Source organism: Bidens hawaiensis, unplaced genomic scaffold (assembly GCF_021521415.1).
Source record: "Bidens hawaiensis isolate Kalapana, Puna unplaced genomic scaffold, B.hawaiensis_p1.1 tig00024239_1, whole genome shotgun sequence".
Taxonomy (NCBI): Eukaryota; Viridiplantae; Streptophyta; class Magnoliopsida; order Asterales; family Asteraceae; genus Bidens; species Bidens hawaiensis.
Genome location: NW_027493813.1, coordinates 143,130 through 158,157, shown reverse-complemented (window position 1 = coordinate 158,157; position 15,028 = coordinate 143,130). Strand labels below are relative to the sequence as shown.

General features: G+C 36.0%; 2 protein-coding genes, 1 long non-coding RNA gene and 1 pseudogene across 3 annotated transcripts; 1 reads left to right on the top strand and 3 right to left on the bottom strand.

The window, feature by feature from the left end:
- Positions 1-1,337: 1,337 nt before the first annotated feature.
- LOC143568885 (THO complex subunit 6-like) lies at positions 1,338-2,531 on the bottom strand (annotated as a pseudogene).
- A 116-nt stretch (positions 2,532-2,647) lies between these two features.
- Positions 2,648-4,103, bottom strand: LOC143568870 (uncharacterized). Its single transcript, XR_013141639.1, has 4 exons — positions 3,936-4,103; positions 3,812-3,843; positions 3,077-3,175; positions 2,648-2,716 (listed from the first exon to the last, which is right to left on the bottom strand). It is a non-coding gene; the product is annotated as an uncharacterized LOC143568870 (long non-coding RNA).
- A 490-nt stretch (positions 4,104-4,593) lies between these two features.
- LOC143568869 (protein IQ-DOMAIN 3-like) lies at positions 4,594-7,921 on the top strand. Its single transcript, XM_077054912.1, has 5 exons — positions 4,594-4,745; positions 4,862-5,245; positions 5,903-6,130; positions 7,035-7,154; positions 7,230-7,921. Exons 1-5 carry the CDS (start codon positions 4,665-4,667, stop codon positions 7,806-7,808), a joined length of 1,392 nt encoding a protein of 463 aa, XP_076911027.1. The 5' UTR covers positions 4,594-4,664; the 3' UTR covers positions 7,809-7,921.
- A 4,410-nt stretch (positions 7,922-12,331) lies between these two features.
- LOC143568868 (LOB domain-containing protein 1-like) lies at positions 12,332-13,463 on the bottom strand. Its single transcript, XM_077054911.1, has 2 exons — positions 13,177-13,463; positions 12,332-12,849 (listed from the first exon to the last, which is right to left on the bottom strand). The coding sequence occupies exons 1-2, from the start codon at positions 13,441-13,443 to the stop codon at positions 12,517-12,519; spliced, it is 600 nt and encodes a 199-aa protein (XP_076911026.1). The 5' UTR covers positions 13,444-13,463; the 3' UTR covers positions 12,332-12,516.
- Between the last annotated feature and the right edge of the window lie 1,565 nt (positions 13,464-15,028).

The following is a 15,028-nucleotide window of genomic DNA, read 5'->3' as shown; positions in this document are numbered from 1 at the left end:
ATGTAGAGGGAGAGAGAGATTTAGCCTTAGGTGTGGGTCCACAATATGATTTTTATTATTAAAAAATGCCACGTCATTAATAAATCTAACGGAGTTAGGGCCCGTTAAGTTCGGGAGTGACAGAAGAAAACAAGTTACAAGTTGGGAGTGGTGTGTGTTATCTACCAATGAGTGAAAGTTGAGAGTGTTAAAAACCAATATCCTATACATAATCATAAGTTGAGAAAAACATTGTCAAAACACATTTCCTTTTCACATTTGTTGTATCATCGATCTCAAGCGCATGATGATGCTGATGCAAGTGTTTGCTTTGTTGACCTCCAACAAAACCTTGTGCCAGCGTATGAGAATTAATAATGTGCATGATATCATACTTACCTAACAAGTTGCGACTTAAGTGAATAAGTGATGTTTGTTTTTTAAAAGGTTTGTGTAGACTATTTTGTTTGCGCCTCGCAGACCATGTGTAGTTATTGTCATATGGAGACTGTTTGTTTTCCGAAAACGCTTTATTAAAAAAAACGTGTGCGCGAGCTCTTCTTTGTGCAAACTTTGCTCGTTCACTTCAAAGATCTTCTAAGGTCTGCAGAAGGTTAAACACCACCACCTACCAACACCCACTGTCCACCACCACCACCCACCGCTTTCCACCACTACCCACCACCGTCCACCATCACCACCGTCCGCTACCACTATTACCGTCTAGCACCACTGTCCACCACCCACTACCACCGTTCGTACACAACCATCATCTTATTTTAGCAGTTAATAGACGTTAAAAACAAAGAGTCTTCTTCTTGCAGACCGTAGATGTTTTGTCCACATTTTCTTCCACATATGTTTGTAGACTGCAATACTAAAAATTTATAAATATATCAAAGTAAAAGGACCACAAGTACCGGTTCTTCAAAACAAAGGATAGTTAGGGGGTGTTTGGTACATAGAATGGAATTGTAGAGAAATGGAATTGCAGAGAAAGGGAATTGGTCTGGAGAATGAGAATTGACTGTTCTGTTTGGTAGTACAGAGATTTCAGTAGAGAAATATAGCTGAAAATCATTTCTCTTGTTTGGTACATAGAAAATAAACAGAGAATTATATTAACTTTATCATTAGCACAAGTATTTTTTTCATAACAAATATTTATTAAAAAATAAAAAACATATAAAAAGATGCATAAATTCCAACCAAAATATGCATTGATCAAACCAATTCACATACAAAACATAGTTTTTAAGCAAAAAACATCAACCATAGTTAAAACCAATTCACATACAAAACATACTTCAACCATACACAACTATCCCATTGAACCATCGGTATACAACTCGACCATCTCAATGGTTAAAAATAGTTAAAAATCTTTTCGGAGTTAAATACAAAAAAGGAACTAGAAACGAGGAACATACACCCGATAAATGCAAGGAAACAGAAAATGTTGACCGAGGTACGCATTGTATCTGAGACAGCATAACACCGTTTATGTCATAACGACTCAAAACTGGTTCTGCACCCACAGCTAAAATCTGGAAATGATCGAAACAACATAAGTAAAATAAACAAAGGGAAGATAACTTTCACATAGAGTATATGGCCCACAAACTAAAATAAATAAAAGTAGTTACTTGATTATCATCAAAGCATATATCTTGGATGCAAGCACGTGTCGTGATCCCTGAAATTCTTTCAGAAGCTGAAAGATTCCACACTGATAAATTTCGCCCAGACCCACATGCCTACAAATATATGTTCAGTATTACTTAAAAACTAAAACAGAAACACATGTGAAGGCATGTGGTCACAAAAAACTAGAATATATATAAAGATTGTTGCCTTACCAGCCACTTTTCATTAGCATCAAGAGCAATGCAACTGACATATGAAAAGAACTCTTTAGATTTCTTATCTTTTCCTGGCTCAATAACATTAGTACACTTTCCACTTCTGCAATCTGCAATAAACTAACCAAATTAAGAGTTGGCCGGTCGATAACTAATACCTATAATTCGATTGCAGAAACTATAAAAAATAGCAATCTAATTATTTAACCAAAGTGTTTTGGGATACGTACCCCAAATTCTGGCTGTTCCATCCTCTGAGCCAGTTATAATCTACAAACAGAGCAGTGGAAAACAAGATTAACTAACAGAATACATTAACTGAAAACAAAATTAAGTGAGAAGAGAAAAAAAAACGTATCAGCATATACCTGATTACAAGAATTTCGGGCAACAACAGAATGTAGATAACCAGAATGCCCTTTGAAAGTCAGTTTGATTTTAGATTTCTCCTGAATGCCGACAAATGTTTTTGTTAAGGAAAAGCTTACAGACCTGAGTATCAACAGCAATAGCATTAGTTTCAGGGATAGGAGAAAGTGCACCCCAAGGACCTCTGAGGAGAAGAAAAAAACATTACTTAGAACTAAACTAACACACTTATAATTTATCATCGTTTTAAGTTTATGTGACTAACTTATGTTGAGGATTTGCTAAGTCAAGTTGCAGCTTCAAAAGGCCACCTGCAAGAATAATGTGTAGAGTGAATAAAAAGTGTATCAAGATTTTGTCAAAGAACGAATATATCACATTTATTGGACTGTAACTCAAAACTTAATAAAATGATAATGAATAGAATTTCGCGTGACAAACCATTCTGCTTTGCTTCAAACATATCCATCCACTTCCATCCTCGAATCCGACCATCATCACCACAACTAAATAAAAACATAAGTTAACAGATATAAGACGATGTTAATCCAACATAAATTGTTTACGGAACGAGCATGAGAAAGACATTATCTTAATAACAACTAGTTCTAAGTAATTCTACAGCGTTCATCAATTTATCTTTTCCGACCAAGGGAACATATCATCAATCCGGGAATATGGTCCACTTTAGGAAATAATAGTTTGTATTGTTCTCAAAGTAAAATAGTTATACTTTTTCTTACAAACTAGACTCGATTGTTGAATGGATACTATGAAAACTAAACAAGTCTAAACAAACAAGCAAACAAAAAGGAATTGCCGACACATAATAAGTATATAACTAGCAAGCATCATTAGATGTTTACCTCAACAGCAAGGAATCTTCAGCATCGCCATAGAACTTGACATCATAAGTAGGCCCATCGTGTCCATTAATTAAACAATCTGGTTCAGCTACAAATAAACTAAAGAAAACTACCATAAGCAAGCCGCAAATACACACCCTCATTAAGGGGGTGTTTGGAATCACAATTTTAAAATTTGAAAGTGATCATGTGTAAGGACTAATCAAAATCAGATACTCAATCATGATCATGGAACATGAAGCTGTAACAATAATAATAATCACATATTCAACAAACACAATCTAAATGCATCCTCAAAAGGCTTTGTATAATCACTTTCAATTCATAAACTATGCAGTCGATATAGGTGATATATCACCTATATCAGTTATCGGTCCCTTGGTAAAATATTGGCCAGAATATTAGTACCGATTATATCGGCGATATTGATTGATATATCACCGATATTCCCTATATCAGTGTTTAAATTCTTCATTATCCATTTTTAGTGCTCAATGTTAGTATTTTAAGTCTTAATTAGTTCCTACTTGCCACAATGGTTAGTGTTTTGGCAGTTGCAAAAGGTTAATCTGTTAATCGTAAGAGAATATATTGAATTTTACATGATATTAGAATTAGCGAAATCCCATCGCGATGATCGATATCTCAAATATCAATCCTTGACCGATATCCGATATTTATCCGCATTCACTACTTAATTCATAAATAAACAATCATAAAATATAAATTACTTACTTTTGAGCCCTAGAACTCCCAACAGCTGGTGACTGTAAACAAAAGCAAATAAATGCATATAAAATTGGTTGGGAAGTATAAAAAAATTAGAGAGTAATAGCAGATTGATGTAACTACAACATACGACGGAGGATATTAGAGAGGATAGCGAATACGATGCGATTGAACCGTCGCTAGAGGCGGCGACGATGTAATTAGGGTTTCGGTCATCAGTAGTAGACGGAGGAGAGAAGACCGTACGGAAGATGGTGAGTGAACTGGATTCCAGGTCATCTAGTATGCTGTCTCTGTAGGCATCTTAAAAATGGCCGTGGAGGAGTTGAGACTGAATGAAAGATGGGAGAAATGAAGGAGGAAAATGGGAGAAATGAAAGCAGAGAAATCCAATTCTCCGCTTTTTTTAGAGAAACAAAATCAGAGAAATGGAAATGGTTTATTTCCATTTCTCACCTCTTTCTTTCATAAACAAACAAGAGAATTCTTTCCAATTCCATTTCTCACCCCTCAATTCCCTCTACCAAACACCCCCTTAATGTTTCGTTTATTTATATATGAAAAATGAATCCTTAACTGCCCGTTACCCAAAATAGCGAAAACCCCTTCAAAACGATTATTATTATTATTATTATTATTCCCGCCTCTAATCATTTCTCTCAGCAGAAAGCCTGTTATCATTGTTATAATTATTATTATTTTCAACAACAATCCATCGTTTCAATCTTCATGTTCCTCTGTTGCAGGTATTATTAATACCCTTTAATTTGATTTATCATGTAATAAATTTATGTGTCTCTGTCTGTCTAATTAATTTTACCCACATTTGTTATTATTTTGAAGATGATTCAATCCGCTAATGGGGAAAAAGGGTGGTTGGTTTTCTGCAGTTAAGAAGGTTTTTAATTCCGGTAATGAATCCAAAGAAAAGAAAGAAAAGGTTTTTCATTTTTGCTCTTAATAATATTATTTGTTGTTAATGCACACAAGGTGTTTGATGAAATGCCAATGTGGGTTAAAACACTTGTTAATTGTTATTATTATATGTTATTATAGAGAACTCAGAAAACTAGTTCTAAGAAATCATGGTTTGGGAAGCAAAAGCACATCGAATCCGATTCTTCACAAACCGAATCCGCATTTGCCACCCCTGCATTTCATTCGCCTCCACCCGAACCCGAGGACGACATTAAATTTGCAGAGCCCCAGGCCGAGCCAAGCAAACCCGTTGAACCAGAACCCGAGCCAAGCAAACCCACGAAACCCGAGATTGAGCCGAAGAAACCTGTAAAACCGGATAATGAGCAGAGCAAACCTGTGCATACAATGGCCTATGCTGCTAAGGCGGCAGCGGCGGCGGCATCTTTTAGACGGTTTTTGGGGAAATCTAAGGAGGAAGTGGCGGCCATTAAAGTGCAGGCGTGTTTTAGGCGTTTCTTGGTAATGTTTACTGTGTGACTTCCGCTTAAAATCAATAGCGTTGAGTTGGTGGGTTGAATTGTTCGACTTGAACTTGACATGTATCTTTATTTGTGTCAAAAACATCAAGTGTAACTAGCATACTTAAATTCGTGCAACCTGTTTAGTGGGTCGGGACAAGGTTAGTGCGTCGACCTGTTAACTAAACAGGTTGGCTGGTTGACCTGCTTAACTAAACGGGTTAAACAGATCAACCTGAACACGACCCGTTTAACTAAACAAATCTACCCGAACCGGTCTGTTTGATTAAACAGATCAACCATTGGTAACCAAGCTGTCAATGTGTTAATCGAGTTGGTGGGTTGTAAAAAGAAATGGGTTAGGCGAGTTATAAACTGGTTAGTGAGTTGACCTATTTAACCAAACAGGTTGCTGCGTCTACCTGTTTAACTAAACGGGCTAAACAGGCCCGTCTGAACACAACCCGTTTAATTAAACAAGTCAACCCAAACACTATCCGTATATTTAAACATGTTATATATCAACCCAAAACCTAAATATTTTTGTGCCGTGTTCGGGGTTAAAAAGTTGCCACCCATACGTAAACCATTTGTTTATTATTGATTCGTAAACACACTAATACAAAGATTCTGGTTGTCGGGTGTTTGATATTTAAAGGCAAGGAAAAAGTTACGCGCTTTGAAAGGGCTTGTGAGGCTAAAAGTGTTGGTTCAGAGCCAATCGGTCAAACGACAAGCATTGACCACCTTAAGATGCATGCAAACCCTGGCCCGTGTACAGTCTCAGGTTCGAGCCAGGAGGATCCGAATGTCTGAAGAAAACCAAGCCCTTCAAAGACAGCTTATGCAGAAACGTGAGAAAGAGCTCGACAACATGAAATCCCATGTAAGTTTTAGATACACACCAAATATCTTGAAAAGTGCATGTAACCTAAATAGCCAATCCATAACCGAGTTCACTGAACCCAATAAAAAAACTGGTGGTTTGGGCTTTGGCTTCATGTCTTTTCAAAAATCGAAATTTCGGTTCGGTTTTGGTTTTGGTTTTGGTTTTGCTATCAACTTAAAACCAAAAAGGCCAAATCAAATCAATTGGAACGGAACCAAAAAGCTGGTTTTAAGTAATTTATAAGAAATTAATAAAAGATGTACCAAAAATTTTAGGTTCAAATGTGTAATACTCAATAAATAAATGATTAACAATTAAAAATTTACGCCAAATTCATCATTTTGGTCCACTTTTTTCTGTCTAGAATCTTAAAGCCAGATGGTTAAACTAAAAACCTGAACCGAACCCACAGTGAAAACCAAAATCGAACAGCTTTTGATAAACAGTTACATCAAGTCACTTTTTATAGTATCTTTTAATATGGCGGGTAGAGCCAAAATTGAAAAATGAACTTGACCGCCTAACTAAGACGCTGACTTACTAAATAGACGTGTGAATTACTCAAAATAATTCACGTGTTTTACATATAAAAGGAAATTTATTAAAATTACTAACAAATGGAAAATTGTCTGTATTGAAGATGATGGAATTCAGGTCTTACAGTTGGACAAACCACTCATGGGTCTGTAACTCCAAACATATTAAGTTGAGCTATTTTCGGCCCATTTGTCTGAGTCTGTTAATTCTTGAATCAGCTCCATATCACTTTTTCATATTTAGTTCTATATTGCTTCAACCTTACATTCATGATTCAAGAAACGTTTTTCTTTTTCCTTTTCACTTTGTTTAACCTAGTGTTCTTGTTTAATAATCGAAATTCCTGGTTTAAATGTTTGATTAGTTGGGAAATGGATGGGATAATTCTCGAAAATCAAAACAACAACTTGAAGCAAGCATACAAAACAAAGAAGAGGCCACCGCACGAAGAGAACGTGCACTCGCTTATGCACAAATTCAGCAGGTAAATTTATCTGGTCTCACTAGTTAGCATAGTATTGGTGGGCCCGTGAATACATGTTTTTTCTTATACAAACAGCAATTATGGAGGAACCCATCAAAGTCCGGAAACCCAACATTCATGGACCCCAACAACCCGCAATGGGGCTGGAGTTGGTTAGACCGGTGGATGGCTGCTCGACCATGGGAATCCCAAACCGCAACCGATATCGAGCAACCAAGTGAAAAACTAACCCGATCATCTTCGGGTGACATTATCAAAAGCCTTGACCAGTCACCCTCCATGTCATCACCACGGTCCCCATCTGTGATCAACAGGCGGCCTGGACCATCAAGCCCGAAAAACGACCCTACATCGTCACCTCGAAACCGGAGGCATAGCATTTCAGTTTCCTCGTTCCGTGACGATTCTACAGCTACTGTTAGCTCACCGCGTGCTAACTCACCCCGAGTTAACTCACCACGCTCGACTAAGACCAAGTCCATGGTTCCAACCCCAAGTCAGGGTCAGAGCCCAGGCCATAGTGTGAGCCCGAGTCCGTTGGGGTTGGGAAAGAAAGGGACTGTGGAAAAGAAGTCAACTGCAGGGACGGTCAACAAGCGAATGTCATTATCTGGTGGTGGTGGTCGTCGTAAGGGGGGTTCGGGTGCTCGTTAAAGAATTTTTTGTAAGTGTTCGGTTTTTGCAAGTGATGAATTACAATGTACATGCATTTAATGTATATAAGATGTTTGTAATATGTATAGTGTGGTTATTATTGTTTGATAATAATCGTATATATTGTCTTGCAACTTGGAATTTTTGTTAGAAAATACATTTATCACACTGTATCTTGTTAGCATTATGTATAAGTGATTATCAAGTAAATACATCTATTGAGTTGAGTCAAGCACTAATATATTGAATTCACGACTAAATGAAGGCTTAGTTAGCATTCGCCCCCACCATTGCTGTCGCACTAACCTCCATTACCGATTTACCGCCAGCCGCAACCAACCATTGCCACCATCACCAACCAACATTACTGCCCGCTGCCCACCACCGCCACCACACATCACCACCGCCCGCCAACTATTGACCAACAAGGGCTCGAGCTCGGTTTGAGAGTTGTTTTTTTCAAACTTTGGCTCGGCTCGTTTATTATGTATTAATCCGTTTTTATACATATTTTTTACAATTTTTATATATGTTGGGATTTGGGAATAAACTTAAACGAGCCTAAGCTCGGCTCAAGTTCAATTAGTACTTTAAACAAGCAATTGCTCGGCTTGAGCTCGATTGTGAAGTGTAAACTTAATACATAAATTTCCAAAAGAGGTAAAACTTAATAATACACAATGTTCGATAAGCCTAAATGAGCTTCCCATATAAGGTTTAAGCTCGGACTCAATAACAAAACGAACTATATTTGTGGTTAAGGCTATTGGATCATGTAATGTCCCGTTATAAAGATTCGTATATAAAGATAGTAATGCCAAACCTAAATTGTATATTGGCTTGAACTCAAAAACGCCCAGACTTCTTCGATTCAAAGGTGTATATGATTAATGATAACAATATGTAAACTTAGTTCTTTTTTGTTAATTAATAATGTCTAAAATATTGTATATTATATAGTCTAATGATTTGTTTTCTTCATAGTGCATAGGAGAATTAACAAGGTAATTAATAATTAACTTGATGAAGGTGATGTGGCAACAAGTTGTAGTTCCTGATTAAGGTGCTCCATTATATGATATAGTAGTTGACGTGGTATCCTAAATGACATACCCAAGACAAGTCATACACGGGTGGGTAACATTATGGTTCTTTTTTTAATATGTGTTATGTTTTTAATATGCACGTATGGGGAGAGAAAGTATTGATGATTATGTAGCAAAGTTGGGTGGAGTACAATCAAAGTACAAGAGCTTGGGAGCGGTACTTGAAGAAGAGGTTTTGGTAAGAAAATTCTTGAACTCTGTGTCGGATAAATATTTACATGTTGTTTCTTCAATGGAGCTACTCGTAGATATCCAAACAATGTCGTTTGAAGATGTGGTTGGACGTTTAAAGGCATATGAAGAAAGAAAAGTTCAAGAATGTGAATGGAATAACATCCCAAAGTCAGCTCATGTTCACCCAAACCGAAAAGAAAGTTTAAAACTACTGAGGACGTGGTAGAGACCGTGGAAGATACAATGGACGAGGAAGAGGGAACCCAAGATGGAATGGTGAACGTAAGAATGATGAAAGGGGTGAATAACGGAAAAAGAACCCTGAAGAATAGGAAGATAGAAGGAAGTATGTAACGTGCTACAACTGTGATAATATTGGGCACTACTCGAACGAATGTAAAGAACCAAGCAAAGGGAATGAAGAAGTGAATTTGACAAAGAAAGAATATGATATTGATCCTTCTTTGTTCATGTCAATTTGTTCAATAAAGAAAGTAGAGTTATCCCTGGTGTGTTTGAAAATGATGAACATAATGAAGGAACGTGGTACTTAGACAATGGTACAAGTCATCATATGTAAGAAAAGAAAGAGTATTTTACTACCTTAGATGAACAAGTTTCGGGTCAAGTGAAGTTTGGTGATGGATCCGAGATTGAAATCAAAGGTGAAGGTAATGTGACTGTGTTAAGTAAGATTGGTGAAAAGAAAACGTTTTGTGATGTTTTCTGTATGCCTAAGTTGAAGGCCAATCTTCTTAGCTTGGGAAAGTTGGATGAAGAATGATGTAAGATTGAAATAGCCAATTGGATTTTGAGGCTACGTTATCAGAAAGGAAGACTGTTGATGAGGGTTCAGAGAAATCCGAATATGACGTACAACATGTAGCTTCAGGTATGTTGTAACCATAATAGCTTTGAAGTTAAAAAGAAAGTAAGTCATGATGTGAAACCGATTATGAAAGTGAAGGAAATTCGGTTTGAAGTTCCTGAAAGTATTGGTCAAGAACGAGTTGATGAGAAAAAGTGAGTTGAGAAAGAAAATGGCAATGTGACTTCAAAGTTAAGTATTGAAGGAACGTATGCTAAGCTTGAAGAATCGGTGAAGCAAGTATGCTATAGCCAGTTGAAAAGGAGGAACAAATGCGAGAAGAAATACAATTAAGATTAAGGGGGTCAATGAAGATTTAATCTTGATTTGTTAAGTGATTAAAGTTCGGGGTTTGTTTTGTTAAGTTTTATATAGTATTGTTTAGTATGGTAAGAATGTTATGGTTATTCTGGAATAAGATTTTGTCTTGGATTACAAGTTTAGTAGGTTTATTAATATGGTCTAGATGATTAGTTTTATTTGAGAGAGTAAAGAGAAGTCTCTTCTCCTTGTATGTTCGTGATGTTATATTCGTTTGTTAAGTTCGTTTAATTATATGAAAAGAGTCACGGGTTGTCACCCTAATATCTCGTGTTTGTTTGTTCCTTTATTTGATTCGGTTGTTTGATACGTCTGAGTCAACATCCATACCATTTAAATGTTAAAACCACTTTATTCCTTCCCCATAGAAAACACACATCACACGTTTAAGTGTCGGGACAATGTGAACAAAGAAAAATAACATATTTTAACAACCACCTCTTAATTCCCCCTATCCAATAAATAAAAAGAGAGTGGAAAAGAAAACCTAAAGTTTGAAGTAAGAAAACAAGAATAAATGTCAATGGGCAAAGACGGCGCAACATATTATCTTGTCTAAAATCCAAAATATATTTGGCTAATAAATTCGGTCCAATTGTACTCTTTCTGTTTTCCATGTTTTCCCACTACATAAAACGACTTCAGTCTTATATGTTATTTGATAGTTTGACTAAATCTTGCATAAAAACAAAAACACACGTTTAGGACCATGTTCAATATGGATTCTCTTGTCTCCTAACAATGAAAGCCTCCTAACTTATTATCAAAGAATTCACGACAATGACCGGACTCATTAAATTCTTTAATATCGGTTGGAAAATATTTCTGTGTTACAGAATTTTTACACTAATAATATTATAAAAAAAGGAATACTAGTTTTATATAATCTCAACAATGTCATATTGGTAAATAACAGTCTTAATTTGAAACTTGGCTGGTGACGTCCCAACTAATGGGGTATTTGTTTTTAACGGATCGTGACTAACGGATGTTAACTTCGTTAGTGAATTGCTGACGTGGACCTTCTTCTCCGGCAGCATCACGTCGGAAACCTACAACTCGCCTCCATTCTCCCTAATACCGTTACAACGTCCCCTCCCCCGGCTTCAAAACACATCGGAAATTAGAAAAAAGAATCAAATTTCATCTTCTTCCATGGCCAATCCCTATATTCCAAACCCAATCTTATTTTCAAAATTTTGAAATCAATGCTACACTATTTACAAAATATACAGGGCTTTTGTTAAGAGGATTGTTAAGAACAATATCCAAACTCAAACCCAGAACCCCAAACCAAATCCCTCTGATAACCTGAAAATCAGCCTAAATCTCACAAGCCAAAACTACCCTCTATGGGCTCGAATGATACGAGTCGCCATAGGGGGGGAATCGAAAGCCTTTTTAGACCATTTGACCAAAGATCCTCCAGAAAATACAGATGAAAAATATACAGGGCTTTTCATCATCTGTGTCTGACATGGTTGGTCACTGGTGGTAGATGATGAGCAGGTAACAATCCTAAGATAGTAGACACTGCTTTGATACCATAATAAACGGTATAGAGGCTGATTTTAATTGTTTTATATCACTTGTATGTTAAAAATACAGAACTTGTTACAGTTTATAAAAGAAGACAACTATATAACCAAGGAAACACAATTAATTTTGCTGAAATCATGGCTGGTCCTTAGCTGCTATGTTGCTATGAATAAATCGGTCTAAACTGGGAAATGATGACTCTTGATCCCGTCAAATATTTTGCATTTAAAGACTTTCTCATTTTAACAATCCGGTTTTGAACAGCCCTAGACACACGCACATCAAACCAATAATGAGTTTGCCAAAAATGAAAAACCAACAAAAAGTTATGAAAAACTAATAAGATTAATCGATCAACCAAAAGTTTGGTCATGAATTAGCTTTAGTTAAACAACATAGTCGACTTTTGAATAGAAGACAAAAATAAATAAAACACATCTGAAGGGCATATCCAAATATAGGATTTTTAAGGCTTTAACTAATAATATAGAAACTAAATTATAGTTAAATACTTAAATACAATGAATTTATGAACATCACGTATGGTGTTCTTTATTTTCCCATCTATGGGATTTACACGTACGTTCTAAATAAGTTTAATAGAATATCATACACTACATTTCAATCTTTTGTAGATCAATATCTCGTGACTCTTGATCATTATGGCTTTTGCACAAGATCGATCAATTAACTCCTGAGTTCAAGTCCAAAGCAGATCAAGACTTGCGAGGTTGGCATCATCGTCAAAGAAGGTTAAACTTTCGGAAAGGTTTTGTTGTGGAGACGGTGGTGAGAGTGGTAGTGACGGTAGTTTTTCCATTTGCATACGAATTAGAGTTAAAATATTGGAATGTCGACATTGCAAGTTGACCATCTCGGCTTGTGCCTTAGCTAGCTCGGCTTGGAGGTCGCTAACTTGTTTCTGAAGCTGGCAAATTGTGCCAGCGCAACCGTAAACAGGATCCCTGAGTCTTGCATTCGCTTCATACACCATACTGCTAACAGCATCTGCTCTACGAGACTCCGGAAGTTCCTATAAAATTATCATAGTAATGTGAATGACATTACAAAACAAAAACATATTGTTAGTATGTTACTTTGTTAATTATTCATCCTCAATTAGTTGAATAACTTTTATAAAAGAAAGTTAGTTGTTTAAATGTGTAACCCCTTCATGCAACACCTTTATTTATTGTCTAAAGAAAACAACTATAAAAGCAAGGATATCTATTTGAACTTTTATTTATAAAGCTATGATTAAAATAAGTTACTTTATAAAATAAATTTATTCATACAATAACACAATAAGTGTGTTAAACGGACAACAAGTTGTGTTGTAATTTAATACTGAAAACTATACCTGTAACAATTTAATAATGTTGCTAGCTCCGAACACTCTATGTGCAATGGTGAACTTGTGTGGATCAGTGGGAGGAAAGTAAGGTGCCAACATGCACTTTTCGATACACCGCCTTCGAAGGATCTTGCAGGCGGCACAAGGGCTGAGGACCACCGGGTGACGGGGTGGAGGAACGAGAACACTGGTGGGGCTTCGTTGAGACAATGATGGTGAATGAGAGTAGTCACATTCTTCTACCAATATTGTCTTCATGCAACTTCTTTCCATGTTTTGTTCTAGCTAGAGAGAAAATAGGGTTTATGGGTTTGATTTGGAAAAATAAGAAGTGGGTATATTTATATATATAAGGTGAATGCATGGTGGTTGTGGTGACGTCAGATAACGTTCATTGGATGCGTTTGTAGATGTTCAAAGTCAACACGAAGGACCCTACATGATGGAAAAATAAATGAACGGACGTCAAACCTAGTTACAATTTCACACCTTTTTGTATGGAAAATTTAAATGCTAAATTTGGGTTGTTAAATATGTATGTGTGTGTGTGTTTTTCACTTTTTTGGATTTATAGTTTCAAACGTTTATATTAAACTAAGCACGATAAGAACCTGAGTACATTATATTAATAAAAATACATAAACCCAAGCATGCATGACAAATTAAGTTATGTAATCTTAACTGAGTAAGTTGATCATATTGGCTCCAATACTAAATTTAACAATGGGTCATCATCTATACACACTTTTAATCCTACAGTCGTGTTTCAAACAACTGTCCTGATAGAGATGGATGGTCAAATAATTTTTAAAAAATATGACTTTTTTTTTATCAAAATAACTGTTTAGTGTGGTGTGGATGGTCGTATAAGTGGCTGAGCCCGAGCTCAATTAGGCTCCAGTCGGCTCATTTTTACTTACGAGGGATGGAGCTCAAGGTCGGCTTGTTTCGAGCTCTTTATCTAAAGCTCAGACTCGGCTATTGAGTTGTTTTTTCAAGCTCAGACTCAGCTCGTTTGTTATTTATTAATTAATTTATATATGCTTTTAATTATTTTCATATATAATGAGAAAACTATAAATGAGCCTAAGCTCAACTCGAGCTTGTGTAGTATCTTAAACGATGGGAGTATAAAATTAATATATAGTACACATTGGTAAAATTTAAAAATACACAAGGCTAGTTAAAGCTCGACAAGTCTAAACGTGTTTCCCATACAAAACTCGAGCTTGGGCTCAATAACTAAACAAGCTTTATTTTAGACTCAAGCTCGGCTCAGGGTCGGAAAAACTCAGCTCGTTTCAAGCTTTTCAAGCTCAGGGTCGGAAAAACTCAACGTGTTTCCCATACAAAACTCACGAGCACATCGGCTTGTTTGTGCCCCCTACATGTAATGTTGTTAAATCAAAAGGGGTATTAGTGTAGCTAGATAGGATGACCTTTTAACCATTGTTTTTCTTTAATGAAAAAAGGAATTGAATTGTTATCGTATTAACCAATATATTAAACACAACAAAGTCGTTGTTCGTTAAAAATATCACTATATATTAAACGGTTTAAATTAAATATTTAAAGAGTCTATTGTAATTTGTTTTCTTTCACTGTTATTTCTATTCTATAAATCACAAAGAGAGAAGAAAACTCGAATTTACAGTACAACATGACTTGGGAGGTAAGTTTTGTCTTCTCTGAAAAATACAAAAACAACTCTTAGATGTTGCACGATGTGAGATATACACGTACTGTTTTAACTTTTAATATAGTAACAGTGTTTCTCAAGTAGTCAAGTGTTAACTTGTCTCAAATTTCATATTGTTCTTATTTTAATTATCATGCATTGAAAGTGTGTTGTTTCGAT